The following is a 27,259-nucleotide window of genomic DNA, read 5'->3' as shown; positions in this document are numbered from 1 at the left end:
CTGCCGGTGTTCCTGTGTGTTTTTGTGGGGCACCATCAGCAAGGTTGTGCCAGGACTCTGCAGTCAGAAGTGCCCAGAAGGTCTGGATCGGTGGATTCTGCTGCCTCTTGCAGAAGGCGTGAGTGAGTGAGAGAGAGTCCTGAGTGAGTGGAGGCTGGGGGGAAGCACAGCCCTTATAGTAAATTTAAAGGGATTAATTGTAGATTTCTTCAGGGGCATGCATCCTGAGGAGAGACCCATCCCACATAATGTAACCAGCTTTCCCCTGAGCTGTTGGCCTCACCAACAGGCCCAAATGATGTGGCTGTGGAGGGGAGGGTGAAGGGAGCCCACTTTCACTGACATGGGCTGGGTGCGCAGCCTCCAGGATGATGCACGGGGCTTTAGGAACGCTCCGTAAGTATCCTTGTAGCAGGTAGAGTTCATTGAATCTAGTTACTTATGTCCTGGGCTGGGGGGGCAAGGGATATGAACATGGGGGAGCGGGTTACAGAAAGCTGGTACTTACTGCCCGTTTCTGTGGTGGAGCTGGGGAGGCATATATATATATATATATATATATATATATATATATAAACACAGCACATAGGCAGGAGGAAAGGTGTGTGGTTGGTAAGGCAGATTTCAACCCCAGCTGTGTATCAGAACCACCAGGGGAGCATTTTGAGAAATTCCCAGGCTCTACCCAACTCCCGAGTCAGTCTCCCAGGGTGGTGCCCAGTCTGTGTATTTTTAGAATGCTCTAAAGGGGTTCTCTAAAGCAAAGTTGGAAGCCGCCACATTGAGGCAGGGTGCAGAACTTCACAGCGGGTAGGAAGAAGTAAGCTAAGCGGATGTAAGAGAGAGGAAAATGGAGCATGGAAAACAGGAGATTGGAAAGGATGCAGGATTTAAGCTGCTGAGGTGCTGGGACCCCGTCCTTGGCCTACTCACTGTTTCCCCCCGCCAGCCCCACCCACCATGGCCACACACATTTCACGCGTGCCCAGATTCCTGCTCATCACACTTGTGCGTTTTCATTTACTTGTATCTCATGAGGCTGCTGAGTGCTAAGTGGGATTTATTGAGCAAGGCTGGATTTGGCCCATCGTTGATCTCCAGGGGACTGAGGCCAGTGGGCATTTTGTGAAAAGGAGGGGACCAAAGGGCCAAGCAGTCAGATGTACTGGGCCGTGCCAGGGACTGCTGAGCCCTGTGGGTGGAGGATATCTAGTAGGTTATGTTTTTAAGCCTCAGTTGCCTCATCTGTAAAATGGTGACTAACACTAACACCTGCTTCCCAGGGGCTGTTGTCAGGACTGAAAGAAATAAGGTTCATGCCAGGTGTGTGTTGTGGACAGCCCCTGAAGATTAGTAGATTCTAACCAGCCTGGGCTTGATTGAGCTGTTGGAATGAGGGGGAGCCAGCCCGGCTAAAGAAGGCCCTTGCTCGGTGTCTGAGCTTGTGTGTGGTGGGAATACTTCTTGGGAGAGCTGTCTTTGCCTGCCTCAGAAGGAAGCCTCACTTGGAGCTGCTCAAGCAGGTGGGCGAGGGCAGGAGGCGTCCCAAGCACGGGACAGAGCCCCCAGTTTCTTGTTGAGGTGGGGCTGGAGCTACGTCAGCCAAGCTGCAGACATCCCCTGCCCCAGGGCCTCCCTTCCCATCGTGGGGTAGGGGTTAGAGGCTCTCTACCTGGCATGCTCTGTGCCAGCAGCCCCTCCTGCCTCTCAACTCCCCTCCTGGCTACAGAATTCTGGGTCCGCCCCGCTCAGGCCTTTATCTTTCATCCAAACAGCTCCTGAGAGGTCTCCTCCAGGAAGTCTTCCTTGACTCACTGGAGGAAGGGGAGCAAATTATGTCCATCCCAGGTGATGTCGAGATGTAAAGTCCCCAGGATTTCTAGGTCATGCAGCAGTGTTCCCCTCTCCACTAATTCTTGGATCACCTCCTTAGGGTGTGCATGGTGGCCCGTCTCTCCTTGGATTAGTCAGTGTCCCTTTATTCCCCCCTGCCGGAGGGCAGCGCTGACGGTTTGCAGAGCCCAGCACAGCTCCCCTGTAGCTGGGTGCATCGGGAAGGCGCTGTGATGATGTCATGTGGCCTCCAGCCTCCCGCCTGGCTGCCAGTGGGAAGGATCTGTCTGTTCTGGCACAGGGGCCTGTTCCATATGGAGGGCCAGGAACAGGCCATTGCAGTCACTCGGGGCGTTACTTGCACTGCTGCATATCTCCCTTTCCCCATGGAGATTCGGGTGTATGCTGGTGCAGCCCAGGGAGAGTGGGCAGGCGTGGACTTGAGTAAAGCTCCCCAGCTGTCTGGGAGGCCTGAAGAAGCCTCTGCAGAGGTTGGCCTGTTGCCATAATGAGTGGTTCTCCTCTGAGCCCCCATCTAGTTTGCGATTCCGTTGCAGACATGCCTTTGTGAGTCTCCGTTAAGAGAGCTGGTGTGTCTGTACGTTGAGGTGTGGTCTGGGAGTCTGTGGAGGCTTCTAGGGTAGGGCCCTCCGGGGGCTGCTGTGTGGGGTGAGGTAGAGCAGCCAATCTAGGAGGAGAAATGGAATGCTGGCTTCTTAAAAGCGAGGGGGACTTGGTTCAGGGCAGACAGTTGGCCTCTGTAGACACTCAGGAATCTTCCCTCAGATCCCGTGGCCAGTGTGGTCATTGTCAGGAGTGGTCACCCAGGAGGCTCAGATGTGAGAGTGAAAAAGCACCTCCGAACCTGACCTGTGGCCTTAGACTCCAGCGAGGTCTGAATCCCGGTTTGAGGTGCCCACTGTGCTGGAAACCAGACTTGTATTGGGCGCATGGCTTGCCAGCCCCAGGAGGCTTATGATGGCCATAGACGTCCCTGATGATGAGCAGCGCTGGCCAGCTCGTGCCTGATGTTAGCCAGAGTTGTGAGGGTGATTTCTGAAGGTAGAAAATACTGTGGAGGGTCATTCATTTCCACATATGGATTGAATGCCCGCCCTGTGTCAGGTTCTTTCCTGAACATTCCGGATACAGCAGTGAACAGGACAAGGACAGTATCTGGGCTGCCCATGTGGGGCTTCCATTCCGTCGAGGGAGACCATCAATAAGTTAAGCAAAGGCACGACTGCTGGTGTGATAGGTCCCATGAAGACAGATAAAGCTGTGTTAAGGGGGATAGGTGATCCAGGAAGGCTTCTCTGACACAGTGGCATTTGAGTAGAGGCTCAAGTAACCTACACTGGACTTCTGGCCCCCCGAGCTAGCAACTTAGAATGTCTGATTTGGAAGCACCTACAAATCATCTTGCTGAGGAGCAAGCTGAGGCCCAGCGAGGTTAAGATGAGAATTCATGAGCTAATGACATGATACAAAAGAGTGACAAACTATAACCGGCCAGTACTCTCTGCTCTCAACCTTATGCCTTTCCCCAGACCAGCTGACCCTCTGCCTTTTCGTCCCATAACGTCTTTTATCATCCTCTTGAGGCTCGCACTTTAAAAGATTGGTACTTCCAAATTGCGTTCTTTAACAATAGTAGATTTATCTTCTCATTTGTGGCTGGTGTGTTGGGGGGTGGGGAGCAGGAACACATCTGTAACTGCCAGTCAGCCCCCCAGGCACGGCCTCACCACCGGGAGCTGGTTATGCTCCTGTCTCGGCAGAGACGCGGCCCGGTTTGGGTAACCACAGGCTCTCGCTTCCTTTCACGGTGGGATTTCTATCAGTCCTTCTGAAAGAGCAGAGTTTCTTGAAGGACCCCTGTTGGTACTCTTTGGATTCCACCTGGATTTTTCAGGCCCTCCCCACCTGGTTTGGGGGGCCAAGTGCCTTTGAGTGGGCAAGGGGGACCCTGATGAAGGAGAGTAAGGCAGAACTCAGAGGCCCCGGAGCTTATTTTAGGGAGAGAAACCCACAGTTAAGTCAGACCACAAATCCAGCCATGACCCGCCCTCTCCCAAGGACCGGGACGAGCCTTAATTGGCTGATAGTTTTCATCTAGAAGCAGGCGTCCTGCATGAATATGAAAAGAGCTTCTGGTGAAGTAAGACTTCATTAATCAGCCTGCTAGGAGGCTGGCTTCCCAGTATTGTGGGGGCTGGGTAATTTGATGCCTCCTGTTCTGCTTTGAGCTTCTAAAGGAAAGGCGCTAGATTTTCATCTTTTTGCTAAGTATGGAGAGAAAGTAGTATCTTTTGTATGTGTTTTGTTTGTTTTTAACTGTTGTGGTGTCTGGCACCTAGGTACTCATTTGTTCTTATTTAATCTATACAGAAACACTACAAAATGAATGGGATTATTCCCACTTCAGCAGATGAGGGAAGTGAGGCTCAGAAAGCTAGTGAACTAGCTCAAGGTCACACAGTACTGAGGAGCTGTGCTGGCTGCAAAGCCAGGTCATTGGCTTCAGAGCAATGCATGGAACCTTGCATCTTAACTTTGACCTCTTGCCTCCTCTCAGCTACTTTTGGGGCTGCTGTTAATATGGAAATACTCTACACTCCTGACTTCCATTTCTTTCTTTTCTCTGCTGCATTTGTTCCCCCAGGAAAGCAAAACAGATGATGCCAGAATTTCAGATTTTTAAAAGTGTATTATTGTGAAATAGAACACATTTAAAAGTAAACAAATGTGAGGTTCAGTGATTTTTCTCCTTTAGATTTTTTATTTTTCCTTGAAATGATTATTTTACACTGTCAGGGAAATCCCAACAAAATCAACTTTCCATGTGCCTATCCTTGCCTTTCTGTGCCAGGGTCTTAATAAATATGTCTGGGTTTCCACTGACAGCTCAGATGTACTTCAAACATGAGGGCTTGTGCACACAAATGAGAAATATACCCAGGATACCTCACAGTACGAAAGAGGGTTTGGAAGATGGGAGAAGGCCAAATCATTCTCCAATAAAAGTGGGCTAAGACATAATTAGGGGCTTGGGTGCTGCCTCAAAAACTAACAGTGCATTCCAACCTTCTGTAAGGAAAGTGTTGTGAACGGGCATGGCAGTGAGTGCCATGTGTTTTGCCTAGAACACCTTGCTGCCCTTGCCATCAGTAAGACCCCTTCTGGGACAGGAGTTAGGCTTATCCCTTGTTGAGCACCTGCTCCGAGCCTTGCTTCGTGTTAGGTACTTAGCAAGCATTACGTTTTGATCCTTTAGAACGCCCCCTACAGTGCAGGTCTGGCCACCCTGTTACCAGACAGGGAAACAAGCCCACAGAGGTCAGGTGGCCTTCAAGGCACACTGAACTTGCCCGTGTGCTGTAGCAGTCCCCACTGCTTGTCTATCCCAGACTGAACACTCTGGGGGCAGAAGGCAAGGATACCTTTATCTTTGGAGCCTGGAGCAGTGCCTAGCATTTGGTAGGTTCTAAGTAGTAGTATTGAACGGATGGAGGCAAGGTAACTTGTTCACACAGGTACAGTGGTGAGCCCATTAGATTCTAGAACTCCCAGTCTATGACTGCTGCCCTGCAGGTCAGAAGTGGGGTCTGATTCCAGCTCTTTGGTTAATAAGCTGGGTGAATGCAAAATGACATATGTGCCAGCTTATCTATATTGCAACATTATAGCAAAAGATTGGAAGTAACTCAAATACTCATCAAATAAGGGACTGGTTAAGAAAAATGATGGCACATCCACACAACGGAACACAATGCAAATAAGAAACAAGGACGGTTTTTTGCATACTGTATATTACACAAACTTCATGAAAAAAGGCAAGGCAAAGATCAATATATAATATGTTAATTTGGTGTAAAAGAGAAAAACAAGATTCTTCTTTTTTTTTTTTTTTTTTTTTTGCTGTGTGTTGGGTCTTCGCTGCTGTGTGCGGGCTTTCTCTGGTTGCAGTGAGCGGGGGCTACTCTTCCTTGCAGTGCGCAGGCTTCTCATTGAGGTGGCTTCTCTTGTTGCAGAGCAGGGGCTCTAAGGCGCGTGGGCTTCAGTAGTTGTGGCATGCAGGCTCAGTAGTTGTGGCTCGCAGGCTCTAGAGCACAGGCTCAGTAGTTGTGGCACACGGGCTTAGTTGCTCTGTGGCATGTGGGATCTTCCCAGACCAGGGCTCGAACCCGTGTCCCCTGCATTGGCAGGCGGATTCTTAACCACTGCGCCACCAGGGAATCCCGAAAAATAAGATTCTGAATTTGTTTGTGTATGTATAAACAAACTCTGGAAGGATTTTTAATGGGTGGAATAGTTACTGGAGAGGACGAGAAGGAGAATTAACTGTATATATTGAGAATGATTGTGTTACTTATTCAAAAAATTAAAAAGAAGAAAACAGAAGTGGCTTTGGACTAGCTAGTCTATGTATCTGGGCTTCAGTCTCCCCATCTGTAGTGAGGTGATTGGATTAGATCAAGGCTTCATGTGGATGGCATGGTGTATATATTGTGTATATTGTGTATCTCTGGCTTTCGTGGGCTTTTCCAGGAGCTGCTGACCCTGTCCTAGGATGATCTGCGGACCCTTCTTTCACTGGTGGCCTGGACTTGGATCAGCTCAGGCTGTTGGAGAAAGACTGGGGTGAGGCAGAGAGCCAGGAGCCTTCTGCAGTGGGGTCGGACCTAGTTCCTGTCCCCATTCCTGGGACTTTATCCTCTGAACACCCTGCCCTGATGTGACTCAGTTGGCTCTTCCCCTAAATGAAGGATTACAGAAAAGAGAGACTGTGCTGGAGCATTCTGGCAAAGTGCTCCAATTTAATAGGAAGAAAGAAAAATGGCAGCATGTTTTCCCAGGTTATTTTTAATGCTTTTCAGTTCAGCAAACACTTATTGTGAGCTAAGTGCAAGGCAGTATGGGGGAATCAGCTACATAACACCTCCTCTCTGCTCTCTGGGGTCCAAGTTTTGGGTATGAAACTTGCTCATAAAATTCCTCCTGGTACCCTCCAGGACAGCACGGTTTACCTCGTCTGGTCCCACAGAGATTTGTGGGATTGGTAGGGATTCTTCTCTTCATTTTACAGATGAGTAAATTAAGTCTCAGTGAAGTCTTGCCCAAAGCCACACAGTTCCTAAGTGGTAAAGCCTGGAACCAAATCACATTTTCTGTCTACTTCTCATGCACCCAAACGCTCAATAAGCAAAACCTTCTGCCATAGGATATTCCTCAGGGGTGTAGCCGAGGCCCGTTTCTACTGGGAAACATTGGGTGAGCACAGTCCTGAGTAAAGCTCCTTTTTTCCTCTAAGGAAAGGCAAGAGAAATCTCAGGCTTGTGGTCAGGTCTTGGGTCTTACCCCCTTTGCTGTGGTCCAAACAATTCTGACTTACACTGCTTGGGAAACCCATCACTCTGCCACCAGTTAGGTGCAGAACGTCCCATGGGTGTGCACGAGTGTGTGTGACAGCGCCTTCTCCCCACCCCTTTCTCACTCCACCACTTCCTTTCCTTCCCTTCCACAAATTCCGTTACCACCACCTGTCATCCTAGCTGTTCCCCAAAAGGACCAAGCATGTTCCCTGCTCAGAGTCTTTGCCCTGGCTGTTCCCTCTGCCCTCTTCACATGGCTTCAAGTCCCCACTGAAAGCTCAGCTTGGATCGGCCTTCCGTGGTACACTTTGTAAAGTCCTCTCTCGTCATGATCTCTGTTCTTTGCCCTTTTTCCCTTTGTAGCATTTATATATGTTGTTTATAGACATATACACTTATTGGCTTATTATCTCACTCCTCCACTAGATTGTAAACCCGTGGGCTAGGCACCCAGTTTTGGTCTCTGCTGTTTGGTCACTGCCTAGCACAGGTGCCCAGCATCTGACAGATACTCTGCTGATATTGTTGAATGAGTAAATCGGGCCTGTGGCCTAAACACATAATGCTTCTTTAAAGAGGAAAGAATCAATCATAGCGTTTTAAGAGGTGAAAAGACCCAAGGCTCATCTCTTCTGCAGGACTTCATCATACAATATTATTAATTCATTTAATAATTGTTCAGTGCTGTTTATATGTACGGTTCTTTGCAGACAGTCACTGAGCAGTCTCCAATGCGTATGCTTACTGGGACAGGGGGATCACAGATTTTCTTAGAACAGCCCATTCTTTCGTGGGACAGCTGTAAAGATTTAAGCACCCTCTTATGTTTTACATTGGGCCGAAAACTACCTATTTGTAATTCCTGCACACTGATCTTAGCTCCTTGAGCTGCTGGAGAACACAGAATAAATGTACTTTTATTTGCATACGACTCTCCTTCAAATAGTTGGAGAGAGAGAGCTATCATGAGTCACTGCCGCCTCTGGCCTAAACATTACTAGTTCCTTCCATTGTTCTTCTAGTGTCACGGTTTTCAGAAGCCTTCCCACCCTTGTCACCTTCTTCAAGTTTGTTCTGCTTCAGGTGTTGGAGTTTCTGGTTTGGTCCCGTCAGAGCAGAGTGTTCTGGGACGGCCTTGTCTGTGTTGGCCACCTTGGCGGGGACCTCCTTTATGAGCTTCTGATGAAGACTAAAATCTCTAGGCTCTTTTTTTTTTTACATCATCTCTATTTATCTAGCCCCTCCCTGACTCTTCAAGAATCATGAAGGTTTTTGTTTTGTCTTTTTTTTTTAACATTTTAAGATTAAAGCAGCTGTAAATCTGTGAACAGCAATGAATTCAACGTGTACTATATTTTAAAAAACAGTAAATATAGGTAAAATTCTATCACCAAGATTTAGGTGAAGAGGGTGGAACTATGGAAGTAATGAAAAACCCACAGAGCCTTTAACGTTCTCCTTTCTGCCCTCTTTTTGACTGCCTGTGTCCTTTTCCCAGTGTCCATCTGTCCCCCCCGCCCTCCATGTCCCATCCCTCTCCCCTCCTTCCGGCAGCCCCTCGCCTCCCCTTTCTTCCTTGCTCTCATTCCATTGCCTCCTGTTTTCCCCCTTCTAGCTAGTAGCATATGGAACTAACATTACTCCTTAGCATTTCCTGCACTTCCATCACCAATACTTTTACCATAAGCACTTAATTTCCAGACTAAGGCAAGCTGCACATGTCACATTTCTCTAAGGGAGCAAGAGATTAAATTCCTTCTTATGTGTGACCCTTGGCTAATTTGTTTTGTGGTCTTGGATAGAAAAAACTTTCAGTCCCCAGCTTTAGGTTCTTTTGCATGATTGGTTCCCTTTTCTGCCCAAATCAGCGGTTTCCGATTGGTGGTTGGACACGAGGGCTTCAGTGCCATGGTGTTTGCTCGGCTTCTGTCATTGCCAGTGTGGCTGTCATTTTGGTAGAGGTGGCAGGGAAGGAGGCCAAGGTCGAGGGTTTCTTCTCTGAGGCCACTTAGCCCTCCCTGGCCTCTTCTGCCCTGCCAGCCCTCCGGGATGCATGGAGAGGCAGGCAGGGGTCGGGGAGGAGGGCTGGGTTCAGGCCTGGGGCTCTTTTCCTAACAGCTGTTTTCTTTCTCCTACTCCGTTTCCTCTTGCTTCAAGGAGTTCACCATGGAGCGGCCTGTGTTTTTGGGGTGTGGGCCCTAAGTTAAGAGGCTTAAGAAATGGCCCAAGGTTTGGTTCCATAAAGGGCTAACTGTGTGACCTTGGATGAGTCACGGTGTTGGTTTCCACCTGGCTTTGTTAGTTGCCTGAGGAGCTGGACTGGATCCAGTGGTTCCCTAGAGGTGCGATGAGGGATCCTTTAGTTCTCTGAAGCACTTTTCTAAAGCCAACTGGAAATTTGGCAGGGGCCCATACGAGGGCCGTGGGAAGTGTCTCAGCCCGAGTCTGAAGGCATGGTGTCTTAGATGGGCTGTGCTGTTCGCCTGGGCTGGGTAGGGGCTGTGAACTGCTGGCCTATGGATCTCTGTGTGGTGAAGCTGAGGAAATGAATTAACTTCTGTTTTGCATACCATTCTTCCACTTGGTCCCTGGCGAGTGGGTAGCTGTCACCACCCACACCAGACCCACAGCAGAGACCCTGGGCTGTGTCCTATTTTCAGACCCTGCTGACTCGAGGACTCTGGTGGGATTTCCACAAGTGGTCCCAGCCCAGCTGGGCTCAAATCCCTGAAATTGATTTCAGGAACCCAAATCGGCCATATCAGGGCAGCTGGGACAGGGGGCCCAGGGAGCCATTTTTGTATCGTTTTGTTGATTTGCCCGAGAGTGGAGTTAGTGGAGTGCTTTGCTTCCAAAAGTGATTAAGGGGTCAGAGCCATTGCCCTCCCCTGCTCCATCCTTTCCTCTTGAGTGACCTGGTCCAGTTTGACCACTTAGCCAGCCCCTCTGGGCAGGGCACCAGCAGGGGACACCAAGACCTCAGACCATAGCAAGGCTGTGTTTGGAGGGGAGACCACAGGACGAAAGACTGCCAGGCATCCTGTGACCGAGCCATGGTTCTCTGAGGGGCCCTGGTAGGTGGACAGGGACAGTTTCCAGGGGGTGGGATCCAGTTGTCTGTGGATTCAGTGAGGTGATGCCTGGGGAAGCACTTTGTAAACTGTAACGTGGGGAAGAAATGCCAGGTGGTGTCACTGTGTTTGCTGCCAATCAGGGAGGCTGGCAGAGGGGTGAGGCAGGGACAAACTTGAAAAGAGGCACAGAGTTTTAGGGGACATTGATGGTCGGGGGGCTGGGAATTCTCCCCTGGATTTGGCACTTGACTCCCTTGGCCATTAGAGGCTTTTGGACAGGGAGTGATGGGCCATGACATGGCATGATCAAAACAGCATTTTGGGAAGGTTGCCCAGGATGTACCCCCTCTGCTCTCTGGGCCTTCCTCTTCACTCTCCTCAGGGCTCTTCTGTTGCATGGGGCCAGTGCTGTGGCTCTTGGATCATCATGGATGGTGTGGTTTTTTATGAACCACAGGATTGCACAGCAGGCAGTAGGACCACATGTGTTGAGATACCTGCTCCAAGCTGTCCTGTAAGGTGGCAGGCATCAGATGCCAGACTCCAACATTTGGAACCCAAAACCTTGAGCCCTGGAGGCTGTTTTTATGATCCCGGTGTGTTTTAAGAGACTACATGATTGACTTTCGCATTTCAGTAATTATCCGGGATAATTGCCCGGCGGCCCAGATTTCCTTTTTGGCGTCCCTCAATGCGATGAATCCTGGGCTCCTCTGGCCCATAAAATCTCCCACCTCCTTTTGGGGAACAATGATTGAGTTTGGATGTGGGGCAGGACTAAAAGTGGGTGGACCCACAGAATTTTGAAACTAGAAGGGATCTCGTGTCTGTCTGTCCAGTGTGCGGATTCGGGGACTGTAGAAGCCCAGAGAGTGTGGATGTGACTCCCCCCGGGGCACATCGCAAGTTAGTGGCAAAGTGGGCCCAGAGTCCAGGTCATCAGACTGCCTGACGAGCATCCTTTGCACCAAACCTCCGTGCTTCTTGTCTCTCTTCCTTCCCCTGGTCACCATTCAAACACTGCCTGCTGGGACTGCGCCTTCACTGGGCTCTGCTTCCAACTCCTGCTTCTCACACCTTCCAGTACCTGCTGAAGGTAGCAAGGGACAGCCAGTTAGAAGATGCAGCCTGCTAGATTTTCGCTTGATCATGTCATTCACCAGTTCCAAAACCCTCATCTCTCCCTGTCCCCACTGCACTGTCACCCCAACACACACACACACACACACACACACACACACACACAAGTCAGACCCAGCTTGGCTCCTCCCCACTTCCTTTCCCGCAGACAGCCTTCCAGGCCTATTTTCTCCGGCTCTGGGAATTGTTCACCTGCTGTTAAGTCAGGCAGGGCTAGGGCAGGGCTGAGCAATCAGGGAAGGCTTCCTGCAGGAGATGGAACTGACAAGTCCTTGACGTGGAGTAGAATCTACACTGGCTGGAAGAGAGGAGTGAGGTTCAAGGGGAGGAAAGCAAAGGCATAACCTTTGCTTTCCAGCTCTACCAGGCTTCACTAGCTAAACAGGTCCATCTGATAAGCCCAAAGGCCAGCTCCTATACCAATTGTGCCAGTCCTGGGGTTACTGCCCTGAGTCTGTTCTTCTGGCCGGAGAAACATCTGCAGTGGCACCAGCTCCTCTGTCTTTGGCGAGGCAGAAACCAAGTCCTCCCCATGCTTGGGGCAGGAGGTAGGAAGCCGGTTCCAGGCCGAGAGGGAGCCAGTCACAGGGTTTATGTTAATATGGGCCCTCCCCCAGCCGGCGCTTAGCCTATTACCCAGGCCCTGCCGACAGCTTAATTACAGCCGCAGCGAGCCTCGGCCTGCCTTCCATGGTTCCCTAAAATAATAAGGATGGCGTCACCGACTTCCCGCGCCATGTGCTCCCACCCGTGCCTTCAGAGCTCTATTGTAGGAAACAGACAAAATCCAGAGACCCAGATGCTTTTTTCTTAGAGAGATTTTTTGTTTGTTTTTGTTTGTTTGTTTTAAAGTAAGGTGGGACCCTGCCCCTTAGTTAAGATTTTAAAAGATCTTTAAGAGGTATGGAGACCTGAGTCTTAGCTACCACTGAGGCTGCAGAACAGCCTCCTATTAGCAGAAACACGAAAGCTACGTGGTTGATTCCCCGGTCTTCCACTGGGGACTGTGATTTCCGATGAGAACAGCGGTGTGGTGTGGTGTGGTGTGGCAGGAGAATCACCCAGCTTGGGGTTCCTGGGCTTGTGGCCAACTCTGGACCTTGCTTCTTCCTCTAGAAAAAGAGAGTTAAACTAGACCAGCATTTTGCAAACTGTGGGTCACATTTTTTAAAATTATTTTTTAATGTAATGGAAAAAGTAATTGTAACAGGGTAAGTTTTGTTTCAGTGTGTATGCCTATACACACACAAAAACATATGTGTGCTGAGCCAAGGTATTAATGTATTTTTTACTGTGGGTTGTGGTCAGAAAGCCACTGACCTAGATGATCCTGAAGGCCTTTCTAAGCTTTCGAAATGTCCAACTTTTCCCCCAGAGCCTGACTTTTCCCCCGTGGAACCCAACTGATTTTTGCAGCTTTTGCCACACTGACTGTTAAGCAGAAGTAGAGATTTTTAGGGACAGACCACAAGTGTCTATCACTCCTATCGAGCACCTCTGAGAAGAAGCCCATTTCCCCTCAGCCTCGGTGTCTCAAACAGTTGGTCTTCGAGCTAGAAATGGGATCTGCAACAGGGGATGGCCCATTTAAAAGCTGACCTATTTAAAACCCATGAGCACCAAAAAAACACGGGGTCAATCTGATTTAAGTCTTCTGTTGGAAGGCTGGGACCTGAAAACTAAATTGGTCAGGGACTGACAAGGTTGAAACCAAAGCTACAAATATTTATTACATTCTTGTTTGGTGAAAGAAAAGAAGATCAGGCTTCGAGTTTAGTGGGAAAAACTAAACAAAACAAGGTGTAGGTATAAAATCCAGCAGGGGATGTCTTCTGGGCACACCATCTTAGCTCTCCAGAACGTGGAGAGGCTTCTGTTCCATGAAGAAGCCTTGCGGGCAGCAGGGGTGACTCAGAGCTGCGGGCCTGCCTTGATTCCCATTCTTGTGCCTTGACTCAATCCACAGGCCGTGGATTGAGGAATAGGCAGGTGGCTTTTTCCAAGCTGGGGATGCTCTAAGTGCATTATTTCATCTAATCCAACCCTAAGTGGTGGGCACTATTGTCATTGGAGGAAACAAGCTCAGGAGAGGTGAGATGATGAGCTTGCAATGGGGAATTTGAACTTGAGCCAGGTGCGTCCAACTCCAGAGCCTGCCTTCTGTCCACCTCTCCACATTGCCTCAGGAAGTGCTGAAAAAATAAAGAGCAGTGCCCTCTCGAGCTTCCTTCTCTCTGGTTCTGGCCTTCAGAGGGCTCTGCTTTAGGCCCAAGCTGTCCATTTAAATCAGGGCCAACTTCATGGGCATGTGACCTGTGTGGCCACACAGGCTCCATGCTTAGAAGGTCCCTCCCTGCTCTTGGGTTTAATGCGCTCCTGTCACTGTCTGGGAATTCTTAACAATTTTTGAGCAAGGGGTCTCCCATTTTCACTTTACACTGGGCCCTGCAAATTTTCTGGCCAGCCCTGGCTTTGCTATAGTGCATCCCCTTTCTTGGTCTTTCTGGGTCCCTCCTGCCTGTCCTTAGTATGCCTGTCCTCTCGGAGTGGAGGCATGTGAAGCATGCACCCTGTTCCCAGCCTCGGGCCTGCTACGTGGCACAGTGGACTATAGTTGATTACTAGGGGTCTGTCTCCTCCTAGCCCGCCACCACAACTCTTGCTGGCAGGAACCCCAGCTGTGGCTCTCTGTCCCCTCCGTGTCCCCTTGGCTGCTCAGATGGACAGCGTCACAGGAGCTTGCTGGGTGGAGAGAGGGGTTTCTTACGGGCAAGAGACCTGAGTGCAGACCACTGGGTCCGGTCAAGAGGAGGGTGCACCATTGACCTACCTCCTCTTGGGGCTTATGCGTACCTGGGGGGGCACAAAACACATGAGAACACGTTGTTGTTATTGTTTATAATAAGGGAGGGCTTGTTCAACGTGTGTCAGACTGGTTGCACTGTGTCACGATGCTTTGTCTCCCTCTGTATGCCCCAGCACCTAGTGCTGTGGCTGGCACGATAAACAGGAGCATTTGTTAAGCAGTTGCTCTGGTGTCCGCTCCCTGCTAGGCTGATTACGGAGAAGGACAGTTCCTGACCTCTAGGAGGATCGGATGCTTAATACACGATTAAATGATTCATGCGGCAGCTGCCCTCGGTGCCCCGGGATGCTCAGAGCTGGGTGCAGAAGGCTTCCTGGGGAGGCGGGCTTAACTAGATCTGTAGGTGAGTGAGAGAGGTGGGTGGGGACGATGAGATTGGAGGAAGTGGGGAGAGGTCGAGAGTGGAGGGCCTCCTTGGGTCAGTTTAGGACCTTGAATTTTTTCCCAGAGGCGGCGGGAAGCCAGGAATGTTTTCTAGGCCAGAGTTTGCACTTTATAGGTTAAACAGATATCATCCTCCCCTTTCTTCGAGGCAGAGCCTGAGACCTCAGGGATCGAGTCAGAGTCATTCAGCCAGCCAGGCCTTGGCCTCTGGGTGGGGGCCTATTCCCAGTAGCCCAGCATTCCCACTGTTACATGGACCCCATTTGGAAGCAGGAGCAGACTTAGAGTGACTTAGATGACCGTGACCAGGACTGCAGTGCCGGCAGTAGAGAGGAATGGTCAAATGTGAGAGATCTCTAAAGACAAGATTTCACAGTTTTGAAACAAGCAACGGGTTGTTCCTTAGAGTAATAATGTGTTCGTGTTTATCACGGACAGTTCAGCTCCCCTTGGTGAGAAATGACTGCTGCGTCCTTGCTTTGGGGACAAGCTTTTCAGGAAATGCCGGAGCCGCGCAGTCTGATTTCTTGGGAACCTTCAGTGCCTCCCCACTAATATCTCCGGGGTGGGGGGACGCTGAGTATGAATATGCAGACACCTCTTGGGTGTTAACGCTGGAGGAATGAAGCAGAGGATCCTGTGGAGGGTTTTTGGGGTGATTGAAAGGTTCCCGATACAAGCAGAGTAATTCCAGTTTTGGGTTCTAGAGAGAGTAACCGCATTCGGATATTTTTAAACGGCCAGTGGAGTTGGGAGAGAGTCTAAACCCAAAGTACAAATTTTCAGTTTAATTTTAACTTTGCACTTAGCTCACACCCATGGTTTGGCGGGGAGAATGGGCCTCACTTTTTTTTTTTTTCTTTTTTAAGCAGAATACACCCTGGATGTAAAAGGGATATTCTCTTCACATGGAAGGGTTTGCAGCAGCAGCAGCAGCAGCGAGCAGAGATGGGAGGAAGCGGGCTGGAACTGCAGCAGGATTTCAAAGTCAGTTTAAGGAAGGTTGGGGTGGGTTTGACGTTTTGAAACACGTTAGCCTGCCCTGGAGCTGTAAGAAAGTGTGGCCCTGTGTGGAAGCAGGTGGAACAGCGGGTGGACGGAATACCTTCCACAGGTCAGCTCTTGGGATGGAGTTTTTGTTTTTTCCTGTTTGGTGCATTACAGACACTTCACGGGCTGCTTACTTGCCATCCCCGATGTGACTCATCACCCCACAGAGAGGCAGTGGGTTTCCCCCGATGTGGTTTGGCCTCTCTGGTGTAAGCCTCAGCCCACTCCTCCCCTCTTTGATCTCTCCCCAAACTGTGCTGAAACCCCGCCAGGAAGGAAATGCAGAAACCATGGGGATCCCGGAGGCCCCACAGACCTGGAGCAGCCACCTGGCCTTCCAGACACCACAGGCTTTCCCTCCCAAGTGATGGGAAGCAGCCTTTTTCTCCTTGGGGAAGAGCAGGGTCTCAGGCCCCTGGGCCCCTCTCCAGATCCTCCCCCACTGACTGCAGTGTCATTGGAACGGGGGCTGGGTTAAGTTTTGTGCTTTGGTTACCGAGGAAGTGTAACCAGGGTGGGACCGCTGGGAGTGGCCCCGACCCGGCCAGTGGAACAGTTAGAAGAGGGGCCGAAGGGGGGTGTAGGTGCCGTCAGGGTAGCTTGTAGGATCAGTTGGGGGTCTGCAAGAGCCTGTGCCCTGCACTTGGGAATAGCAGGGAAACCCTCCTTATCTTGCGGCAACACTGACCATCCCATCGGGGTCCATTAGATACCCTCCTATGCCCATTCCTGGGGCTTTAGGATCTGTGGTTCAGATGTGGTTGTAAAATGGGAGAATACCCCAGGAACACCCCGTGGAGCGATTGTGAGGATTAAATGAGACAGTGCCTGTGAAGAGTGTGCCTGCTAAGGGCTCTGGAAAGAGCCCATGATTATTGTTAATAAAAGCATTAGTAGTGGTGGCTTGCATATTGTCCCCGAGAGGAATGGCCACCGGTTTGGTGCTGGGAGCTGGGGCTGGAAATTTGGGTCTGTCTGTAGAACTCCCAGGCAGCATTGTGCCTCTCCAGGACAGAGGCCGACTTCCAGGAGGAATTCCCTTGACTCCACAGCACCGCCTCCCCGTGTTACTGAGGCCTCCTCCTTGGCTGATGGCCGTAAGAGGAGAAGCCCTTGACCCATCTAGAAAAACCACATGTCTGAAATCTTTGGGGTGGACTGGAAACCCTTCTCATATTTGTCTTTCTTTGGTGGAGCTTAAAGAACTCCCAGGGCCTTCCAAGGAAAGGAGTGACTAGAGGAGCCACTCCAGTGGCTGTGTGACCCCAGCAGTAACTGCAAACGAAGGGGAGGTGACTCTCCCTCCCACAGGAAAGTTGATCTCCCTCCACTGCTCCCCTCAGGCCTGGTTTCCTGGCTCTACACTGACTTCCTGCCCTAGGGCAGAAGGCCTCATGGGATTTATTCCCAGGCACACTTGCAGTGACCTTGAGAAAGGTGGCTTGACCTGGACATCCCCTCCCCTGGGGACTGAGAGAGTGGGAAAGAACTTAACTTCCCCCATCCCAGATCCAAGGGAAAGGTGGGCCCTGGCGCTGGTGCTTGAGCCGAGAGCTTGCTAGCTCTGGTTGAGAGCTGCCTTGCCTGGCTTTGCCCCTCCTGGCAAATTGCTGCTGTCCTTGACTGAGCAGGCTCTCTCTCTCCACCAGGGAAGAAGAAGGCAGGGCAACTATAGGGTGCTGTGGCCCAGACATGCCCCGAGCTCTCCTGGTCTGACCACTGGCAAGGGTGGACTGAGGAGGGGCACAGCAGCCTGCTGTGGATTCTGTTCCCCCATGTTGGCCCAGAGATGCCTGAGTAGGAGGACCACTGAGACAGACAGTCATCCTGGGCCGTGCAGGCAGAAGCTGGGCAAATGGGCCTGCTGAGAGGCAGGGAGCAGCCCTGGACAGGGACTGCTTAGAATAGGCCTGTCTGCTTGTCTAGGAGGAGAAAAGCCTGCTCCCTGCCTCTCAGCAGGGAATGACAATGCAGGGCTGCTATGGAGAAGGACGGGCCTGTACCGAGTGACCCATGGGTGAGAAATCCGAACCTGTGGGTGGAAGTCCCAGGGAGGCATCATATCCAGGTGACGTCAGTACATGTTTCCTGGAGGCTTCAGGGAGGGGACACTTGGAGATGCTGTGTCAAGCACCAGGTGCAGCCAGGAGGGATCACCTTTAAGGTGCCTGCCAGCCCTGGAAGGCCAGGGAGCAGCCCCCTGTCAGCTCAGGACAGGAGTGGATAACTCTGGGCATCTCTCTGGAGGGCCAGGCAGCCTGGTGTCCCTTGCTGACTCCCCTGGGTCATTTCAGGCCTGAGACCTGAGGACTCTTCCTCAGCCTGTCTCCCTACCATCTGTGCTGGAACCTGCAGCCAGGTGTGCCTTTTAACAACACAATGAGACGGTAGCTCTTTATCAGTTCTTTCTATCTCATTTGAAATAAGGATTTAGGGCCCAAATTTGGGGTAAGAAGAGAAGAGAGGGGAATCTAAGAACTCTAATAGGGCGAAACCACCTCCAGGGAGTTGGGGGGCAGGCAGGGCCACAGAGGTGCCTCCAAAGACTAACTTTTGGACTTTGCCAACCTCAGCATTTCTATGTGGGTCCATCCTAGGTTTGTGGGTATCCATTCTCTCCTTCCACATCTACTCCCAGGACCCTGAAGAGCAAAGTCTAGAGCCATGATATGCCATATGGTAATTTACATGTGTCTCTTTACACTTATATGGATTAAAACTAAATAAAGTTTGGGACTCCCTGGCAGTCCAGTGGTTAAGACTCTGCGCTTCCACTGGTTTGACCCCTGGTTGGGGAACTAAGATCCCACATGCTGTGCGGTGTGGCCAAAAAAAAAAAAAAAAAACTAAATAAAATTTAAAACTTAGTTCCTCAGTCTCACCTCGGCGGCCACATGTGACTAGTGGCTTTTCTCTTAGATGGGTTTCCATCGTCACAGGAAGTTCTGTTGGTTCTGGTGGAGAGCACTGGTCTAGAGGATGGAGAGTTGGAGGGGTCCCTGGTCTGTGACCCTTACAGTGGGGCCAAGTGGTGAATGCCAGGCCGGATGGGCAGGCTCTGACCGTGGTGGCAGGGGCAGGTATGAGTGCAAGCAGACGGGGACATCCTGGGAGCCGTCCACGGACACGTGGAGGTGAAAGGCCCGTGGGGGGCTGAGGAGGCGAAGTCGTAGGTAGCTGACCTCAGTAAGACGGTCAGGCAGGGCCGTGGTGGGCGCTGGGAGAGGGGCTCTGATGGAATGGCAAGGCCAAGAGGTTGCCAACAGTGTTATGGCTGGTACAGTGGGGAGCTGGGGGCTGAGGTGTGGCGGTAGGGTTGGAACGAGACACCGCCCCCAGCCTTGCCGACAGCAGCGGGGCTTATTGCGTTTGTCTTCTCCAGTCCAGCCAAGGCTCCTGTCCGGAGGGGCCCCCTGGTTCTGCAGCTCCGCTCACCGCAGCGCTCCCCTCGATCCCCCCAGCACTGGTAAAGGCAGAAAGATCAGGGTGGGTGCTGGTGCTGTGATGCTTCCTGGCCTGCCTCCTGCCCTCCCCCTACCCCGGCCTCAGCCCCGATTCCTCGCCCAGTTGGTTCACGCCCTCCTTCCCTTTCCAGGTGAAAGAGCTTGTCCTGGACAACTGTCGGTCAAATGAAGGCAAAATCGAAGGCCTCACAGATGAATTTGAAGAACTGGAGTTCTTGAGTACAATCAACGTAGGCCTCACCTCAGTCGCAAACTTACCAAAGTTAAACAAACTTAAGAAGGTAAATAGAGCGGAGGAGGAGCGTGTGTGCTTGGGAGGCCGGGCTGGGGAGGAGGAAGGGGTCATTGTTCCACATTGAGGGAACGTAACTGAAGGGGAGGCCAGGTGCGAGCCCCAGCACGCCTGCCAGGTCCTGAGCCAACTCCCTTCCTGGCCTGTCTGCAGGGAGCCGGCTGCCTGAGCCCAGAGCCTTCATTTTAAAAGCCGTTTCTGCTTTTTCTCTCCCTGCCTCTTTAGCTTGAACTAAGCGATAATAGAATCTCAGGGGGCCTGGAAGTATTGGCAGAAAAGTGTCCGAACCTCACGCATCTAAATTTAAGTGGCAACAAAATTAAAGACCTCAGCACAATAGAGCCACTGGTGAGTCACTGGGGTCCTCCCCTCTCCACCGGGGTGGGAGGGATTGATATCAGGGAATACTACTTTTGCATTTGTATAACATGCTTTTTTGTTTTTACTCTAATTGCGTGCCATGAGATAGAGTTGGGGCTCCTACTTCTGCTTCGTCTGTAGAGAAACTGAGGCCTAGAGAAGTTAAAGAGCTTGACCAGGGTCGCACAGTTAGAATGGGCATCAGGGTGAAGGATGCTGTAGGACCCAGGTCTCAATTTCTGGTCTAGTGCTTTTCCTCTTACAGTTTCTGCTCAGCTTTGGAAACCTGAGCTGTCATTTCTTTAGGCTTAGAGCATGGCTTGTGCCCTTCACTGGGGAGAGAGGAGCCATCCGGGAATTAAGCTGACCCTGGAGGTGGTCACCTGCTTTCTCCTTGGGTCACTGGCCAGAGGCTAGCACCTCTGAACCATGGGAGGTGGGTTGGTCCTGACACAGGCCCCCTGGGATGACAGAGAGCTATGTGGCACGGGAGCCCCATGCAGGCCTTCCTCTGTGGGGCGTAGAGAAGAGGGACCCTGGTCACCAGTCCTGGGTGTGATGGTGACCAGGGACTCAGAGATCTGGGCCGCATTTCCTCCTCTGCTGGTCCACATAGAGCTGAGCAAACCCCAAACTTCACGATTCACTAGCCAGAAAGGGGCAGGTCATGGTTAGAATAACATTTTCTACATTACCCAGATCTGAATGACTGTATTCCCTTGACTTCAAGGAAGTCAACTGTAAGATGTATCACTGATTCATGATAGCTTTTTTGAAATGTAGAAATAACTACCGTATTAAATTAACACTTATTGTAAATATATACATAAGAATTACTTCATAAGCCATGCACCTTAGAATCAGGGAAAGGCCATGAGGATATTTGGCCAAGTGTGCCACGTTTCCCTTTTCTGGGTATATAGAGTGGCAGTTGGGGCATCTCTCAGTTTGTGTTCTTGTCCAAAACGCATTCCTTGCCCTTCGTGGATGCTTGAAGGGCAGGTTGATGGGCCAGCGTGGCAGAACGGGAAGCTGGCATTTCTCCTCCCAACTCAGACTTTACCTGCTCATCTGTGGCACGGGGTCAACTACTAGACTATGCTTCCCATAGAACTTTCTTTCAGGTCTTCCACCAATTTCCTTGGGGAAAGCAAAGCTATTTTGATCTACCTGGAAGCCTTGATTTCATAATTTCATTATAAAAGGAAAAAATCTTTGAAGTTCTGTATATGTGTGTTTTAGTTGTGATTTGGGTACCATTATAGAAACACACACACACACACACACACACACACACACACACACACACACACACACACACACACACACACACACACACACACACACACACACACACACACACACACACACACACACACACACACACACACACACACACACACACACTCCCTTGCCCAGACCACACATGGTTTTATAGCTTCTTCCCTGATATTCAGTGTGATTAATGTCACTTCTGAGGGTGGGGAAACCGCCTTTGGTTGGGGGATGCTGGCCTCACCCACCCAGTCTGCAGCTCGGACTCCTTCCCTGCCCTTGACCCTCTGCTGAGAATGACCGGGTCTCAGTCACAAAATCTCAAGAGAGCAGCCTCATTCCTGACATTGACCCTGAGGGACAGTAGCTTTAATCACCAGTTATGCCTGGCCTCACTGGAACAGGGACTTGGCCTGGGGCGGGGTTCCTGCGCCTTGAAGACGTGTGAAGTAGGAAGTCAGGAGGCAGCTGTTTCTTGCTAGATGTATGACCCTTTTGCTTCCTGGGCCTCACATTCCAGCCACCAAGTGGGTATAATTTGGGCCTAGAACCAATCGATACATAAAGCTTTGATAAAGCAAATTGTGTTAAGTACTATGGACAAAATCTGGATGCTTCATTGGTTTTTCTCTTGTCCTTTTTGACAGGCAAAGAGTAAGAGCACAGGTCTGAAGTTGGGCTGCCTGATCAAATCCCAGTTCTCTGCCCTCTACTTCCTTGTCTGTAAAATGAACTAATAATTATTTCTGCCTTATCGGGGTCATGAGGATAAATTGAGTTAATCCATAAAGTGCTATATTAATTGCCATTATTATTATTATTATTCATAGAAGGAGGTCATTTGTTAGTTCCTGTGGCCTTTTCAGTTCCTCTCTGGCTCCTTAGTCACAGGGGCAGGCAGCGAAGTTCCTGGCTCATGCACCAAGAGAGCCCCAGGTTAATTTCAGGTGCGTCACTGTTACGGCAAGAGCTGTAATTGCAGAATAAAAGTGTTGGCATCAGATGAGCCTTCGAAGATCCTCAAGTCCAACTTCCCATCTTCCACATGAATGAACATGAGGCCCCCCAACCAGGGCTGACACGGCCGAGCAGAACCAAACCAGAGTGTGCTCATCACCTATGATCCTGGAGCTCTGCACGCCGTCTCACATCACCCCCATCTGTCTCCCCACCCCGCCTCCCATGCCACTCACTGTCAACTTTGTTGTTTGCTTGCAGAAAAAGTTAGAAAACCTCAAGAGCTTAGACCTTTTCAATTGCGAGGTGACCAACCTGAACGACTACCGAGAAAACGTGTTCAAGCTCCTTCCTCAGCTCACGTATCTCGATGGCTATGATCGGGACGACAAGGAGGCCCCCGACTCGGACGCCGAGGGCTACGTGGAGGGCCTGGAGGATGACGAGGAGGATGAGGATGGTGGGTGGTGCCAGGGAGAGGCCAGGCCAGGCTTTATGGGGGACGGGCTGGGTGTCAGGGGGCCCCCACCGGCCCCCGAGGGCTATCGACCTCTTTCTAGAGCTGTGGAGGGGAGTGGGCTGTCTGCTCTGTTTACGGTTGTCCCTGGTCTGTCTCATTGATTGACGCCCCTAAAATAACAGGGCCTGAGCCCCAGAGAAACATCCTGAGGTTCTCCAACTGCATAGTAACTCCTTAAAAACCATCTGAGTCTTCCTTCAATTTTTTTCCCTTTTCCAAAGTCCCCCTGAAAATGAGATCCTACAGTATCTCTCTGTAGTGTGGTGCTGGACTCAGATACTCTTCCAGGGAGGGATTGAGCAGATGGAGGAAGGTGGGGTGTGGCCTGAGGGTCCCCTCTCTCCACCTAGGGTCCGGTAGTGGAGATGAGGTCACGGCTGGAGAGGTCGTGGGGCCCCCAGCTGACTGCCGCCCACAGGACCACATGGTAGGACCTGGGGGGTGAGGACTCAGGAGCCCCAGGGGCCCAGAAAGCAGAGGAGGCTGCAGGCAGCACGTTGGGCTCCCTGGTGGTGCGGTGAGCAGTCAGGGACCACAGGAAGGAAAGAAGGAAAAGGAAGGAGAGCTTCGCATTTCCTTTCCACACTGCCAGCTCAGTGCGGCTTCCCTGCAGGTCTCTGTGGCCAGAGTAAAGTTGAGGGTTGAGACGTTGCCTGAATAATTCAGATGTAAGAGTGCTTTTCCCTTGTTAGGTGGGAGTATTTTACAAGGGATTCAGACACCCTGTTTCCCTTAGTTTGTTCCATCTTGTGATGGGACAGAAAGGTCCCAGGACTGGAGCCCTGATACTAGGCTTCTAGGCCCAGATCTGCAGCTAACTCCAGGTGTGACCTTGAACAACTCACTTCTCCCGCTCTGGGACTCAGTTTCCTCACCTTTAGGGCAGCGCATTTGGCTAGATGCTCTTTGTGAATGAATTGACTTCTCAGCTGTCCCAGGCCTGTAACTTGGTTCTCTGATCCGGCATTTTCTCTCCCATCTCAGCCTCCAAGAGAGATTTTTTGTTTTCGTAATACTTGAGAGGAGGGCTTACCTTTGGGGTCATTTTAGGATGCTTACCTTTTGGGTTACTTTAGGATGTGTTCAGTCACATTAGAGCATCCAGGCTGTGGACCTGGATGGGCGTGGGAGAGTCGTGGGCCCCACACAGGACCGCACCTCTGGTGCCAGGCCCTGGGCCTGTGCTGTGGGAGGGAAGGGCCAGCTCACCACCAGTTTGTTCTTGTCCCCATTCCCACTGCACAGAGGAAGAGTACGATGAAGATGCTCAGGTAGTGGAAGATGAAGAGGACGAGGAAGAGGAGGAGGAAGGTGAAGAGGAGGATGTGAGTGGAGAGGAAGAGGTGAGAGGTTGGGCTGGGTAAGGAACCATCTCTCAGAGCCCCCCTTACTTGCTCTGCTGCCTCTGCGTCAGTCCCACTAACTGCCTCAGTGATCCGCCTCGGCAGCCTGGAGCCCTGACTGGGAATTGAACCCACTTCAGGGCCTGTTATGGGGTTGGTCTGGGAGAGGCAAGCCTTGCACCTGGCCCTGGAAAAGAAAGAGGGAGGGGATTCATCTGCTGGGGCAAGCCTGGCACTTGTTTCCACATGAAAATTAGTTCTTGTAGAATCCACATCCCCTTTTTCTACCTTTTTGCATTAGTATGTTAATTCAGATATTCAGTGAGCACTTACAGTGTGCTAGGGAAAATCAAAGACTGCCTTGAACTGGTGGGTAATAGGATAAGACACTGCTGCATTCCACATCAGAGGGTGACAAGGGTCCCCTGTACACAGCGGATAGTGCCATTATCCAAACACACTGTCTGGCATCATTTTTTAACAAGGTCTGGGATGTGTCTGTGATGGGGTGGATCCCAGCTTCTACCACTTGCTAGCTGTGTGTCCCTGGACAAGTTCCTTGACCTTCTGAGCCTATTTCCTCATCTGTACAATAGGTGTCATTTTACAGCTGGGTTGTAAATAGGGATCAACTCACTGGCTTAAGAGGATAAAATAATTTGTAAGTAAAATGTTTAAGGACAAGGGAGTGTTTGACCACTTACTATTTTAGGCTTTCACACCCTTTTCCAAGGTCCTGGCTCTGTGTGCTGCGTTTTGTGTTTGGATGTTCTGAGTCTTTCTATAGCAGAGTCATTTTCCCTGGCTTTTCAGATTTCTAAATCAGCTCTTGCTAATTGCAAAACTTAGACCGAGAGAGATTTAAAATGATGACAGCATGGACAAGGTACCTGCCTTCTCCCCCAGTTCCCTGTCTCTCTCCATCAAGGGCACAGATACCTGTCTGCCACACAGACCTGCTCAGGCAGGATCTCCCAGCCAACCCCCTCACAAGCCAGGGAGAGGTAGGTCGGGGTTAGTGAGAAAGCTGGTGAGATAGGCTTGGTTCCTGTCAAGTTGTGCTGCTGGGTGTCTCTTCTCCCCAGGTGTAGGCTTCTAGGCTCACCTCTGAAGAATATTGTGTATTTTAAAAATAGAGACCTAGCAAAATAGGCCCCCCTAGGACAGGGCAATAAGTCATGTTGGCTAATGGATTTTTCGTCTTGCTCTTCCTGTCAGGAGCTGCCAACATGTAGAGGTTGTTTTTGGTTTGGGGTTGGTTTTTTGTTGTTGTGGTTGTTTTCGGTAATCTCATTGACTATCTGCAAATTTCCAGCTTCCAGTAAAGGAGAGCTCACACACACACACACACACACACACACACACACAGAGTCTTAGCAAACAGACTGATTAAGGAACTATTTGGTGACATTATGAAAGGATATTTCCCTTGACAAAAAGAAGTCTATTGCCGAGTTCTTATTAAACAATGGGCTGCCTGGTACTTTAGGAACAGTGTTCATGCAGAGATTGAACTAGCCTGGATCTACCGGAGCAGCATGAAGCGTGGTCCTGTGTTGAGGGTGAATTCACACCCCTTGCTGAATCTCACGGAGCTGGGAGTGATGTCCTCCTGGGCAGGGGGTGAGAATTGTATTTTTCCTCCCTCCAAGTGACCCAAGTTTGCAAGACGGTGAAGGGGCTGCACTCACCCACAGACTGGGGTCTGGACTGGGGTCTTCTCTTGAAGCCAAAACTAGAGTGAGGACAGATGAAAGCTCGGCCTACTTCACACGATGGAGAGTCGGCTGGGAAACTTGTTCCCCTAGGAGGGCACACTGCGGAGCTGCCTGAGTTATAGGGACTTCAGGTCAGGAATTCTTAACGGGGGATAGAATCCACCCCCCTCTGCTGACATTGTTTGCAGATATTGTGTGTAATGTGGGTATTTTCTAGGGAAGGGGTTCAAAACTTGCTACAGATTCTTAAAGGGGGTCCTCGATACAAAAGAACCTCTGCTTTAGGTTCACCTGTGCGAAGCAGGTCCGTGGGAGCTCTGAGGGGCTGGGGGCGGCCCTTACCTTTCTGAGCTCGGTGTCAGGGAAAGTGGCATCCTCCACGTGTCCCACGGTCGGGGCATTCCTAATGTCCGGTGTCCATCTTCTCTCCTAGGAGGATGAGGAAGGTTATAACGATGGGGAAGTAGACGATGAGGAAGATGAAGAGGAGCTTGGTGGTACGGCAGCGTTTTTACTCTCCGCGGGTAGCAGGCTGGCCCCCTCAGTTGACAGTAGATGGCCTGGGTCCTGAGGACCTGGCCTCGGTTTGCCAGGGTTGGCAAAGCGTCCTAGATGTACGGTCCCCTGCTTTCCCAGCTGGGGGGTTGAGTAGGAGGCGAGATCCATGTTTAATCTGAATGCCTTTTCCTTACTCTTCCAGAAGAAGAAAGGGGTCAGAAGCGAAAACGAGAACCTGAAGATGAGGGAGAAGACGATGACTAAGTGGAATAACCTATTTTGAAAAATTCCTATTGTGATTTGACTGTTTTTACCCGTACCCCCCTAAATCCCGCTCCCCGAAACTTATTTTTTTCTGATTGTAACGTTGCTGTGGGAACGAGAGGGGAAAAGTGTACTGGGGGTTGTGGGGGGAGGGAGGGGGAGGGGGTGGAATAAAATACTATTTTTACTGCCACTCTTTATTTTTTTCCCCTACTTTTTCTTTGTGTCTGTTTTGTCCCTGATAAATTTGCGATAGCTGAGTACACACAAGTGAGCGTTTGTTCCTTACCCTCAAAGAGGACGGTTTGGAGATCTCTGACATTTCCTGGTATTTCCCGAGTCTCTTGAGTTGGTTGGAAGGCCATGGCTGGCCTCAGTTTGGTTTCTCAAAGCCCAGGAGGGGCTGAGCACCAGCCGCATCTTACCTCTTGTTCTGGTTCCCGTGATTTCCGCATCTCTTGGGCCTGCTAGAGGCAGCCAGCGCCCTGGTTTGTAAATAGCAACCTAAAGGCGTGTTTTGGCACTGGTCGGGGGATCTTCCCCATCTCCCGTCCCCTTTCCCTCTTCACAGATGGTGGTGGGCTTCGCTGTCCGAAGAAGACTCTGATGTCACTCTTGTGATGAGCCAGAGAGCTGAGAACAGCGGCTTCTGAGTTAGGAGTAAAATGGATTTGGTAATTCTAATTAAAAGAGAAGAAGCAAACCCTCAAACTTCAACCTCTTTCAAAGATTAAAAACAAAACTGTCCTATCTTGTTCTGTAAAATATTAGAACGCTTTGTTTTACAAAATGACAAGAGAATTCTTCTACGTGTCCTTCTGTGCTTAGACCATTTTTACAAACCTA

The 27,259-nt window shown here is 50.6% G+C and overlaps 1 protein-coding gene across 3 annotated transcripts in view; it reads left to right on the top strand.

Moving 5' to 3' along the window:
• Positions 1–26,545, top strand: part of ANP32A (acidic nuclear phosphoprotein 32 family member A) — a 38,160-nt gene extending 11,615 nt beyond the window's left edge. Inside the window, exons 2-7 of one of the 3 annotated variants that reach the window (XM_079701262.1) lie at positions 19,318–19,467; positions 19,704–19,826; positions 22,332–22,530; positions 23,836–23,915; positions 26,085–26,148; positions 26,352–26,545. In XM_079701262.1, coding sequence (XP_079557388.1) covers positions 19,318–19,467; positions 19,704–19,826; positions 22,332–22,530; positions 23,836–23,915; positions 26,085–26,148; positions 26,352–26,413 — 678 coding nt within the window. In that variant the 3' untranslated portion in view covers positions 26,414–26,545. Of the gene's footprint in view, positions 1–19,317; positions 19,468–19,703; positions 19,827–22,331; positions 22,531–23,835; positions 23,934–26,084; positions 26,149–26,351 lie in introns of all 3 variants that reach the window. The other 2 variants (XM_079701261.1, XM_079701263.1) reach the window with 2 other exon arrangements.
• Positions 26,546–27,259: the final 714 nt, after the last annotated feature.

Source organism: Hyperoodon ampullatus, assembly GCF_949752795.1.
Source record: "Hyperoodon ampullatus genome assembly, chromosome: 3".
Taxonomy (NCBI): Eukaryota; Metazoa; Chordata; class Mammalia; order Artiodactyla; family Ziphiidae; genus Hyperoodon; species Hyperoodon ampullatus.
The sequence above is the reverse complement of the archived record's forward strand: the minus strand, read 5'-3'. Positions and strand labels throughout refer to the sequence as shown.